General features: G+C 38.3%; 1 protein-coding gene across 1 annotated transcript; it reads right to left on the bottom strand.

The window, feature by feature from the left end:
* Window positions 1–11035: 11035 nt before the first annotated feature.
* On the bottom strand, window positions 11036–13514 carry LOC114253301 (actin, cytoplasmic A3a). Its single transcript, XM_089734302.1, has 3 exons — window positions 12960–13514; window positions 12152–12512; window positions 11036–12059 (listed from the first exon to the last, which is right to left on the bottom strand). The coding sequence occupies exons 2-3, from the start codon at window positions 12499–12501 to the stop codon at window positions 11279–11281; spliced, it is 1131 nt and encodes a 376-aa protein (XP_089590428.1). The 5' UTR covers window positions 12502–12512; window positions 12960–13514; the 3' UTR covers window positions 11036–11278.
* Between the last annotated feature and the right edge of the window lie 309 nt (window positions 13515–13823).

Here is a 13823-nt window from a genome sequence, read left to right as displayed (position 1 = left end):
TGCATTCGTGTTGAAGCGATGCGCCGGTGTTCAAATCCCGCAGGCGGCTACCAATTTTTCTAATGAAATACGTACTCAACAAATGTTCACGATTGACTTCCACGGTGAAGGAATAACATCGTGTAATAAAAATCAAACCCGCAAAATTATTATTTGCGTTATCACTAGTGGTAGGACTTCTTGTGAGTCCGCCCGGGTAGGTACCACCACCCCGCCTATTTCCGCCGTGAAGCAGTAATGCGTTTCGGTTCGAAGGGTGCGGTAGCCGTTGTAACTATACCTGAGATCTTAGAACTTATATCTCGAGGGGGGTGGCGCATTTACGTTGTAGATGTCTATGGGCTCCAGTAACCACTTAACACCAGGTGGGCTGTGAGCTCGTCCATCCATCTAAGCAATAAAAAAAAAAAAGAGTACTGGTTAACATTTATTTTTATTCTCGTTCTGAGAATGCAAAAAACCCTTACGAAATGTAAGTAATATACCATAAATCTATTTCTCTTCCCGCCTTCTAAGACTGAATAAAAGCTATGATCATTACATATTATCAAAAGACTCACTGCTTTAAATTTATTGGGCCTACACAACACAGTGAGAGGGATACATATTAATATGTATTAAGACGCGGCGACTCCGAGAAGTCTTCGCTTAGATCTGATAAATTATAACCAATTAGCGCATTATTGCAACTGCTTCGCTCCGTTGAAATCAGCTTTTCTACTAGAAAGTGCTCGGTTTTCACACGTTTATTTTCGTAATTTTATTAAAGGAACAATAACCTCTGTGTTCTCATTCTTTATATTTAAACATCTTATATTTGAAATACTTTTAATACATACATATTAAAATAAAACAAATTAGGCAGTAAAAATAGCAACTTTAGTCCAATTATTTTTTATTTTCGAATTGAGTTATATAAACTCACAAACAAGGTATTAAATGGTAAGTGGAACCTATAGATACCTCAAAGTGACTTTCACCACGCACCCACCTTGAGACATGTGAACAAATTGTTTTAAATTAACATTTCTTTTTTCGTTTCTTAATCTCATCAAGAATTAATTAAAATTACACTAAGAGAAAACAAAAATGAATCTTATAAATTTAAAAATAAAGTAAAACTATTTTAGTACATAATTTAATTAATCTGTAATTTTCTGTAATCTGACGACGAAGCATGTTGCGGATAATAACATGTAGGTTCTAGCGCTCTTCGCCGATGACACGGCTATCTACTACTCGTGTAGGAAGATGTCGTTGCTTCATCGGCGACTCCAGACCGCAGTAACCACCATGGGACAGTGGTTCCGGAAGTGGCGAATAGACATTAACCCCACGAAAAGCACAGCGGTGCTATTCAAAAGGGGTCGCCCTCCGAATACCACCTCGAGCACCCCACTCCCCAACAGGCGCGTAAACACCTCCGCCGTTAGCCCCATCACTCTCTTTGACCAGCCCATACCGTGGGCCCCGAAGGTCAAATACCTAGGCGTCACCCTCGACAGAGGGATGACATTCCGTCCCCACGTAAAAACGGTACGCGATCGCGCCGCGTTTATACTAGGACGACTCTACCCAATGCTTTGTAGACGAAGCAAACTGTCCCTCCGTAACAAGGTAACTCTCTACAAAACTTGCATACGCCCCGTCATGACGTATGCAAGCGTAGTGTTCGCTCACGCGGCCCGCACCAACTTGAAACCCCTTTAGGTTATACAATCCCGATTCTGCAGGATAGCCGTCGGAGCACCATGGTTCCAGAGGAACGTGGACCTCCACGATGACCTGGAGCTCGACCCCGTCAGTAAGTATCTACAGTCGGCATCGCTGCGCCACTTTGAGAAGGCGGCACGACATGAGAACCCTCTTGTCGTGGCCGCCGGAAACTACATACCCGATCCTGTAGACCGTTTGGTAAACCGTCGACGTCGCCCAAAGCACGTCATCACGGATCCTCCTGATCCATTAACGGTGCTTTTAGGCAATACAAGCACCGGTCACCGTCCTCGCCGAACCCGTCGCTTGCGACGAAGGGCTCGACGAGCGAATTAACCCACAGACACAGCCCACTGAGTTTCTCGCCGGATCTTCTCAGTGGGTCGCGCTTCCGATCCGGTGGTAGATTCTGCGAAGCACTGCTCTTGCTAGGGCGGTGTTAGCAATTCTCCGGTTTGAGCCCCGCGAGCTCACCTACACAAGCTAGGGTACGCTGAAATAGCCTCTCAAGGCTATCAGCATAGGTAGGAAAAAAAAAAAAAAAAAAAAACATGTAGGTACTTTTAGGTTAGGAATATTATGTATTTTTTTTTTTATAATAAGTATTAAATAAATTTAATGAATTGGCTCAGTATACCAAGTAGGCCGAATGTTGATATAATACTTTTTGAGATTTGAATATATTTTTTAAATATTTTGTAGCCTGGTAACGAGACTTTTAAGTCAAGTCTTTTAATTTGTTCTTACATTCTGTTATAATATGAAAAATGATATGAAACTAAATAAGATGAAGTTAATTAATATTAGAGTGTGATTAATTTTAGAATTTAGAAATTAAATGTAATGAGGTGAGATGGGATGAAATAAAATCTTGATAAAATAGTGGTTATTTACTAAAACTTTTTGGAAGAAACCGAAAACTATGTCCAACGTGTTTGTTTCATTTTCCCACCTTTGTGCACTTTCACAGATGCTAAAGAGTTAATAAACCGCCGTTATTACACATTTAAACCTGATTAAACACTAAATATACAAAATAAGACAATTCGCACAACTTCATACTTCGCGTTCCCGCCAAAAAGTCAGACTTTTAAAAAAAATTTGTAAAAAGCTTAATGCTTCCCTAATTGATGCTGTCATTTAGTGCTAATTAGGCATAGACCTATATACTTCTGTGTAATTAGGTTGGTTGATTTAAAACTTTTAAAACTTATCTACATAATTTTTAGTAATTTTATATGACCGACCGATATTTAATTTTGTACCGTGCACATATATTTTCAAGATATATTTTTGTATATTGTATATTTTGAAGATGTAAAATTTCTTGGTTTATAACACATTTACCTGTATTTAATTCTAGTACTGTTTGTCAGATATTTCCATCAAAAACCAATTTTTTTATTAGTTTAACATTTCTATGTGATACAGGTAATATCTGCTACTCTTTCAACTCCATTTTTGGCACGTTTATGTAACTGAAATCGTCCAAGTAAATGTTTAATATAAAAAATAAATAAAAAAAAAACGTTGGTAACATAACTCATCCGATCATTACAACTAAGTCCGTTTTCATTCCGGTGTGAGTCACGCAAGCCGCAAATGCGTACTATAAAGCTGACTCAAACTGTGACAGTCACTGCGCTTTATTTAAAACCTTCGCTTAAAACCGTAGATATGAATCATTTAACTTAATTCGTTTGGATGGAAACAGTGATACGTTAATTTATAGCACACCTTTATTTTGACGCGACCGAAACATCCACGTGATAGTGGGACTGGGTACTTCCAACCCACTTAAAACCTTGACTTTTCGCAGGACCACATCAATTACAGGATCAAATAGAGCATTCTTCTCTTGTACTTTTAAGGGTGATAAAACTACTTAGGCTTTAGAACTATCTTTACTACGGTGAATAGCCAAGGCGCTTTCCGTGTCAATATCACTGTTACCAGTATTAACAACCCCATTAGCGCATTAACCAGATATCTGAGCTAACTTTTACAAAACCTGGTATTCTTTATCTGTATTCGTTTATATTCTGTGCTTTTGATCCATACCATTTCATTCTATGAAGATTTTGGTGTAGTCTGCCTATGTACATTAAACCGTCCTTTCTGGAGTTACCCTGTATGGTTCGGGTTCAAATATTTCGGTTTTGGAATCCTTTTCCGCTAGTTCATTAACCATTTAATTGCGTTTGATATTAACACGGTCAGATACCGAATTAAGATCGATGATTGAACGCCTTCCCAAATCACTGCTTAACGTCCGAATACAGCTCAGCGTCAACCTGGTTTTCATCTCTTAAACAGTCAGTAGAATAATTGTGCTCTTTATCCAATAGAGGATGGACTTAGGATCTTACTAGAAGTCTAGGACTCTCTAAGAAGAGAGGACTTTGTGTTTCAGTCCCCAAGCAAAAATATTCCTGAGAATTGCGTGGAAGATTATCAACATGCAATTTTGTGTCATTGTCGTATTTAGGGTCACGCCTAGGTATTTTACCTCATCGTTAAAAGCCATATTAGTTCCCGAGAACTTTACGTCATAAAATAAAGGAAAGGTCATGGTGTTAAAAGAAATAATCCTTATTTGATTTTTTTGCATGAAATTGGTTACCTTGCTGGGATAATTTCCGGGTATCATTATTGTTAAATTAGCAGCAAATCTAAGAGTATGTTATGGCTTGGCATTCGATTCTAGGATGAGCCAGTCGACTGAGCTAATAATTTTGTCATGTAGTCACCTTCTTGTAGCCGTCATTCTTTTCACTGATTAGATGTTTTTTTTTATTCCATAGATCGGTGGACGAGCCCACAGCCCACCTGGTGTTAAGTGGTTACTGGAGCTCATAGACATCTACAACGTAAATGCGCCACCCACCTTGTGATATAAGTTCTAAGGTCTCAGTATAGTTATTTCTATTTCTAGCCTATTTCTGCCGTGAAGCAGTGGTGCGTTTCGGTTTGAAGGGTGGAGCAGCCGTTGTAACTATACGTGAGACCTTAGAACTTATATCTCAAGGTGGGTGGCGCATTTACGTTGTGGATGTCTATGGGCTCCAGTAACCACTTAACATCAGGTGGGCTGTGAGCTCGTCCACACATCTAAGCAATAAATAAAAAAAAAACGTCTTGGAAATGTACTTGAGTTATAATATTATTTATTAACACAAAAATAATATTTAAATCCTTTAAAAGGATCTCGAGAGATGACTCAAGCGAGGAAACCAAATGAGCGTGCTGAATGTCAAGCGCTTTTGTCTATTGTATTGTAAAATGATATGAGTGTGGAATACGTAATGTCAGACTATTGACTCATTAACATGTGGCTGATGTTTGTAAAACCTTGGACGGGGGCACGACGTTGGAGATATTCTAAGTACCTACACATATTATCGAATGATAAATTCATAATAATTCACTAGAAATAATAATAAGTTATATTCTAGAGAAACATTAAGTTGAAAATGCATGTCGGTATTATCGAGTATTGTTATACTCTATATTATTTATTATGAGGTCGGTATTTTGAAGTATTTATTTATTTGTTAATAACTGACCCGGCAGACTTCGTAGTGCCTTCAACGATAAATAAAAGTCCTAAACTTTTGACTAAAATAAACTTAAAGCAAACAAAAGGATCCGTCCGATGGGGAACACATCAAAGGAGAAACAAAATTGTTATTTTTATTAAATTCCGAGCATTTTCATATTTAAGTACCTTTTAAACCTTCACTGGACTTCTACAAATAATTCAAGACCAGAATTAGCCAAATCGGTCCAGCCGTTCTCGAGTTTTAGCGAGACTAACGAACAGCAATTCATTTTTATATATATAGATTATATTCGGTGATCTAGTATAAAGGAGACTGTAAAAAGTAATTGCTTTTACTGATAAAATAAAAATGGAGGTAATTATGCAAGAACTATTCATAAAAAACACATTCATAAAGTAAATTAGTTGTTAGGCAATAATTTTTTAAATTATTCATTAAAATTTGGATTTATGAAACTGAAAGAAAGTTTTTTTTTTATGCAAGAACACATTCTTATTTAATAAAGAACAGCTCAGTCAAATACCTTTCTAGAGTTATATGGAAGTTTTCTGAATCTGAAGAATATTAGTAACCCGTGAATTGATGTGTAGACCAAATATTTGGCGGAAAATCTCATAAACCTATTAAATGTATTATTATCTATGGCGGGAAACGTCTAACTTACCCAATCAATAATTATGATAAATGATAACTTATGTAGCCACACTATATAGTTTTTTATTACTTTTTCGGTAGGCAGCGGCTTGACTCTGTCCCTGGCATTGCTGAAGTCCTTGGGCGACGGTAACCACTCACCACCAGATGGGCCGTATGCTCATCTGCCTACAAGGGCAATAGAAAAAAAAACTTTGGATGAACGCCACTTGGGATTAAAACATGTCTCATTGCACCTTTTTTTTTTGCTTAGATAGATTAATCTCAACGTAAATGCTGCTCATCATTAGGCATAACGTGCATGCTATGCGACGAGTTGAAACTTGGTACAATAAGAGTACTAGCATATAAATTTATTTAAATTAGATACATATACAGTACATAAAATTCAATAAAAATAAGTTTTTTTTTGGCATTAAGCGTTCATTTGATATTGATCTATACTCCGGAACGATAAGAGCTATTTTAGAATTCACAAATACGGTACCTACCGACCCAAAAACGGTGTCTGTCATTGACAAAGGACTGACTAGAACAAGGTCTTTTTATAGTTTTTTATTTTATTTTATAAACCTCTAAGAGAATTGTTGTATTCTTATTTATGTTATATTATTATTATTTATATATTTTTAGGCAAGAAAACAATCCAATTATTCGGAACTATTGGAGTTAAAAAAAGAATCAAATGGGTATAGTACTTGGGTTGTTTTTGTTAGTCAAATTTTATGTAAGGTAAAAACGCCTAGCCTTCTTGAGACTTGCAAAACTCAAAACTCGTTTTAATTTTAATGCAAATTTAACAGAACATCGCATTCGTTTAAATGTATACTTTAATGCAATGTGATTAGTGGTGGCACGTGTAGCAAAGCGAATTATGCAGTCTAGGCGAGCAGGCCAATTGAGGGCGAAGGGCGAAGGGGGGAAAGGCCCTTGAATCGATCGCCCTCCCGCGCGCCCTTGAGCGGGGTCAAGGCCCTTCGTTTCTTTCCTCGCTACGTGGGGTGGCCAGACCGAGGAGCGAAATATGTATTAGACGAGACACAGTATGGGCGCAGCTGTGAAAATCGATACCAACGCTAAAAATACAATCTTGGTTGGCTACAAAAGCTATTTAAGAACAGCACTACAAAAATCAAAGAGTTTTTTCTATCTGCCCCACATTTTACACTAAAATGTATACGACTAACGAGTTACGATGTAAATGTATAAAAAGGCGTTAATGAACCTTAAAAGTAGGTTCAATTAAATATCCTAAACTATAATAAGGTATATATTATATCAAAATTTGTAGTATCATCTAATGAAAAGAACTTTTTTAAGCTGTTGGTATTGTTCCCGGACATCTTAAATATGAAGTGTATTTATTATCTATGCCTGACATGACATTTATGACATTTTTCAGTTATCTCAAAATAAAAGTGAATATTAATAATATTGAATTATTGCGACATCTTATTTGCTTCAATAATCTTTATAACAAAATCATAAAAGAGAAAGAAATCAAGACTTATCTCGTCAAAACCAGTAATGCAATTCAATAATAGTTCATAGCATCCGGAGTAGAGTTCATACACGTACCATCCCGCTTTGGAATGAGCTCCCCTGCTCGGTATTTCCCGAGCGCTATGACATGTCCTTCAAACGAGGCTTGTGGAGAGTACTTAACCTTCATGGGCTACGGTAACCACTTACAGTATGGTCAAGTCATTTCGGATCCTGCCCTCCACTAACGGTGCTTTTAGGTACCTCAAGCCCCGGTCATCGTTCTCGTCGAACCCGTCGCGTGCGACGAAGGGCTCGACGAGTAAATTGACCCACTAACACAGCTCACTGAGTTTCTCGTCGGATCTTCTCAGTGGGTCACGTTTCCGATCCGGTGGTAGGTTCTGAGAAGCACGGCTCTTGCTAGGGTTCGTGTTAGCAACGTCGTCAGCTTTGAGCCCCGTGAGCTCACCTACTAGTTAAGGTTACGCTGAAATAGCCTCTTAAGGCTATATTAGCTTAGTTTAAAAAAAAAACAATATGGTGGACTGTACGCTCTTCTGCCTACAAGGGAAAAAAGGTCTTAATTGTGTAGTAAGATGTCTCAAGTTTTTATTATTTTTATTTACACATACTCACAGGCTTACACGACGTCTTACCGCCAGTAAGTACTGAAATTAGATTTTCCCGCTTTTGTTTTTTTAATACACGATGTTATTACTTCACCGTGGAAGTTATGAGCATGAGTCAAATACATGGGTGTGAGGCTATTTTGTTTAAGCCACATTTCGCTTAATATGTGACATATCAGTTTGAGAGATAAACAATCTTATGTTCTTTATAATGGTAGAAAATTTACATTTAGTATATTTTTTTGGTAAAACAAGAGATCTAGCTGATATGATTTTAGTTTAGATGATAGTTTACTCTTTGGAAGTGTTTCACATAAAATTAAGTTTAATTTACATAGTAGAATAAATTCGAATATATTTTTAGTCCTTAACTAGCCGTAAGCATTTCTATGTCCAGCTTATGAAATTTTAGCCCTTAACTTGCCATGAGCATTTTATTGTACGTCCAACTTACGGAAGGTAGATTAAATATAGTTATATTTCGAATATACGCCATACAGCATACATTGTTTGTTTTTTTTTTGTAAATAAACAAACACCAGCACAGCCAACCAACAGCCCAGAAATAGATATGCGTTTGTTGAACAACATACGTAACGTAGACGCAACGGATTCGCCGCGGGTGTGTCTGACCGAACTAATTTTAAACGGTTATTTTGAGAGATGTAAATAAACCTTGCTCTAGGTCAAATACAGAAAATAAACCGATATCATCAATGTGAAACGTCGTAAGCTGCTTTATTTAGGATTTTCGGTAACAGGAAACGATCAGTCACTTCGTAACAATACACGTCAAGTCACGAGATAATGATTAAATAAATAATAGTTTAAAAGAACTAACAAAATACGCTTTAATAGAAAAGCGAACTTGTGCTTTTCAGGATATTATCAAAATAACCCTTCTACTCATATCTGTTCACAAAATATTTATAACTACTGATACCATGCACCTCACGCTTTTTTTTTACAATAAAATCATTTTTTCTTACACTATTTTTAATTCAAATTTATTAAAATTTATTTTCTATTTTTTAGTTGGTTTTTCTATTCAATCGCATTTTGTTTGTTTTTTTAAACTATTATTTATTTTTCATTTTTTAGTTGAATACTAATTTTTTCAATATATTTTTTTACTATTGTATTTTCGTCGGTCCTTAATAAGTATACCAAATTTCGAGTTAATCCGACGTTTTGAAGGGGATCAAAATCATGTTCAAAGATTCCGTTACATACTAACATAATATACTAACATACATACATCTGAAGCTAATAAAAGCGTATTAAAAAAATCTTTTTCACAGGCGATAATTTACAAACAAATGTCAGTAGTTCAATTTATATATTTTGGTGACAGAAACCTTTTTTATTGCCATTGTACATTCATAAACGAGCTATGGGCTAACAAACGGTAAGAAGTCACCGTCGCTGATAGATACCAGTAATGCAAGTTGCTGTCTAAGAACTGCTGTTTTGAGAACTCTCCTCATACCTCGTTTGAAGAAGTGATGTTCTAACGCTCATAAAAGAATTGATTTCAAGATTGGAATATCTAGAAACGCACCGTGGATCCAGACAGTAAGAATGAATACTGCTTCTGCGGCGTACTGTCCGCCGATGGTGATAAAGATATGAAGGGGTCATCGCGAAAAATTCCTCTCCCTACATAGCAATCACGATACAGAGTACTGAAAGAACCGAAGTTCCAACGTAGACCCAGAGGTCCCAAACGATGAGTGGAAAGACGATTATCATTAATCTGAACGACTGTCTTCTCTATGGAGTGAACTCAAACAACAAATCTTCTGTCCAGACGAAGGAACACTCCGCTTGGTCTTCCTTTTCAGCTAACTCCAATATTGAATAACATTCGAAGTTTAGGCTTCAAGAATCACAATACTCTCGGAAGATAGTAGTGATACTCCTTGGAATTGCATTGCCATGATAAAGGCGACCTTCTTCGCAGTGAACGCGCAAACCTCTATTTTCAAACGGCCGAAATTGTAATCCAATGAGTTCTCCACTCCAGACGCAAGTTTCGATCGCCTCTCCTGTTGATGTTCCGAGAAAGAAAAACCTAAACTGATTCCAAAATTGAAATTACATGCATCTTAGCTTAGTAAAATCAATGCTACCGGACAAACCACATTTGTCGATGCCCACTCACTTTCATGGAAAATTTTGGATATATGTACATAAATGTTGCGAGTAAACATACACAGATAGTGGTTATGTGTTAATTCTGATTGATAACGTGGACAATACATCATAGGATTTACTAATAGGTTGTTAAAGAGAAGTAAAATTAAAACATTATTACAGAAATACGCTTTTGAAAGTTTGATACGACACGTTTAAAATGATTACAGGGTTGTAAAGAGGCCTTGTGGCTATTTAGGTCATAGCCTGGTAGGTACGTGACGTAATCCAACGCCCTTTTGAACTACCAAAAAATGACAAACTGACATTGTTTTGTACAGATTAAGATTATACAGCTTAGGTCGACGACCGGTGACACTACGCAATGACGTTGACAAGTCACTTAAATCTCAGACGGGTTCAAGACACAGACGCATCAAAGGATGTTCATCTTGCGTGTTACTTACTCGTATGTATTGTAAAAACGCGAACAGTCATCTTATGCCTAAGCGTAACCTGGGTACCTCTGATTCATTATTAACGAACACAGATTTCTACGGAATTAGTGAGTCCGCATAAAATTAATTTGGTGAATCAGATCTTTTGAAAGGTAGAAAGTACAGAACCAGTTTCCTTTGCATTTTTAATGGCGTTACGATGCGAATTTTAGAATGTTTCGTATTAAGCGGTCAACGACTCGCATTCCAATTAAAGACTGCAGTAAACAACGGTTTGCAGCTGGGGGATTTGTGCTCCTAGCGTAACTGTCTCAAACGGTGCACGAAATCGTTAATTTCGGTGCACACAACGTACTGTTAGTCGGGAGCGGGGACAGCAAGTGAAAAACGTCAGTTATTATACCGGTATATAAAATTTATTTTATTAAAAAGTTTTGGGGTTAGTAACTTTAATAAATAAAAATCTTTGTCAAAAAAAAACGGCAACAACAGCATTCCGTTCGTTTTACGTAATATGCATATTACAATACCTTACAACCTACATTAAATACTGAATTTATTTACAAGATCACAAGCGTAATTTGAGCCACCCTCTTGAGGTTCTGCTGTAGGGCATCATAACTTAAAGTCTCAACGCTTAGAAGCACTTCCTGTGTACAATGGAGGGGCCAGACTCGTCGTACTCCTGTTTCGAGATCCACATCTGTTGGAAGGTAGAGAGGGAGGCGAGGATCGATCCACCGATCCATACGGAGTACTTCCTCTCTGGAGGAGCAATGATCTTAATCTTCATTGTCGATGGGGCGAGAGCTGTGATTTCCTTTTGCATACGGTCGGCGATTCCAGGGTACATGGTGGTACCACCGGACAATACGGTGTTGGCGTACAAGTCCTTACGGATGTCCACGTCACACTTCATGATGGAGTTGTATGTGGTTTCGTGGATGCCGTTGGCTTCCATACCCAAGAATGAGGGTTGGAAGAGGGCCTCTGGGCAACGGAATCTTTCGTTTCCGATGGTGATGACCTGACCGTCGGGAAGTTCGTAAGACTTCTCGAGGGAGCTGCTGGATGCAGCGGTGGCCATCTCCTGCTCGAAGTCAAGAGCAACGTAGCAGAGCTTCTCCTTGATGTCACGAACGATTTCCCGCTCGGCGGTGGTAGTGAACGAGTAGCCGCGCTCGGTGAGGATCTTCATGAGGTAGTCTGTGAGATCACGACCGGCCAAGTCCAGACGCAGGATGGCGTGGGGGAGTGCGTATCCCTCGTAGATGGGCACGGTGTGGGAGACACCGTCGCCGGAGTCCAGCACGATACCGGTGGTACGACCGGACGCGTACAGCGAGAGCACGGCTTGGATGGCGACGTACATGGCGGGCGTGTTGAATGTTTCGAACATGATCTGGGTCATCTTCTCTCTGAAACAGAACAAAGTCACTCGTTAGATAACGGTCGATAACGGCCCACCGGTCGAGAGACAAAGTGCATAGTCCAGCATCGATGAACTCACCTGTTGGCCTTGGGGTTGAGGGGAGCCTCAGTGAGAAGGACGGGATGTTCCTCGGGGGCGACACGGAGCTCATTGTAGAAGGTATGATGCCAAATCTTCTCCATGTCATCCCAGTTAGTGACGATTCCGTGTTCGATGGGGTATTTGAGGGTCAGGATACCTCTTTTGCTCTGTGCCTCGTCTCCTACGTACGAGTCCTTCTGTCCCATGCCGACCATCACGCCCTGATGGCGGGGCCTTCCCACGATCGAGGGGAATACGGCGCGAGGAGCATCATCTCCTGCGAAACCGGCCTTGCACATACCGGAGCCATTGTCTACTACCAACGCGGCAACTTCCTCGTCGCACATCTTGAATTAGTCTGCAAGAAAAGAAAAAAACAATTCAAACTACATTCTCATTCCATAAATTATAGTAAACGACAAATTTATTTGCGTTCATCGATTTAGTGACGTTAAAGAAAACTATCTAAGATTCATAATTCACTGTTCCCAATTTCTGTTTCCGAATTGATCGATGCGAGTGGACACTTTGAAATGTGCGTCCAATAAATTTATTTCTTATTTAGTAGCAACGGCATTACACTAATTCCGAAAACTGTTTTTTTTTTTATAAAAGATTTCACTTCACTAGTTATGCAACAATTATGTAACGTAACACGTTATCATTAGCGTATTATTAAAAAAAAAAAACACTCAAACATATGTAATACTTAAAGGTAAAGGGACGGAGAACCTTCGAAATTCAAATTTTACAAATAAATAAATATGTTTTTTTTTTCTTTCGCAATTTTAAAATTAAAACTTACATAGTATTATTAAATAAGTGACAAGTAGGTACGTAGATGCGAATGCGCACTGTTCGAGCACACCTTAGTAAATGAGAACCGACTCGTGAGGATAAACTATATAAAAGAGCCGTTATCACAATTTACACAGTATCGGCTCCAGTTTGTTTTTCCACCAATCGCGGGCTGACTCAGTTTTTGTCACCATATATGGTAACGCGCACGCTATCAGCTCGCATCTTTTGATAAGGCGATGCCTTGATAACTGATTAAGTTAGCGGCACCTCGCGGTCGCTTGTAACCTCTCCCCGACTACCGCCGAAGTTTCATAGAATTTCACTCGACGTGCTTTCACTCGATTCTGTACCGATGTAAATCATAACCCAGAAAATCCGGTTAATTAATCTCAAAAATTCGTGTACCGTAGTAGAACTATATTACTAGATAATTTATTCTTTTTAATTATAATTATGAAGAGATCAGAAAGCATCACTAACTGAAGCTAGATGAAAAGATAAAAATCTGTATGATAATGATATCGTAGCGGCTCGTTGCGCACAGATCCGTTCGTCTATGTTTCTTGTGATCGCACTGTGAGCAATTTGAGAGGTAAAAGTTGTTATCAGCGACTCTTGAATGTACGTAAATCTTATCTGCCGCATTCTTGGTAACCTCGCTTTATCGAAACTCCAAAATCGGCTCTGCTCGTTGTTACTATACAGTGTATTTGTGTGTGATTATTTTCCATTGTCGGTGAAGAAATGAAACACGTGAAAAACAACTGTAAAAATACGGAATCTATGTTACGGACTTCAAACATATTTATTTTTAATTTTTTATTGCTTAGATGGGTGTAAGAGCTCACAGCCCACCTGATGTTAAGTG

Source organism: Bombyx mandarina, chromosome 17 (genome assembly GCF_030267445.1).
Source record: "Bombyx mandarina strain Sakado chromosome 17, ASM3026744v2".
NCBI lineage: Eukaryota > Metazoa > Arthropoda > Insecta > Lepidoptera > Bombycidae > Bombyx > Bombyx mandarina.
The sequence above is the reverse complement of the archived record's forward strand: the minus strand, read 5'-3'. Positions and strand labels throughout refer to the sequence as shown.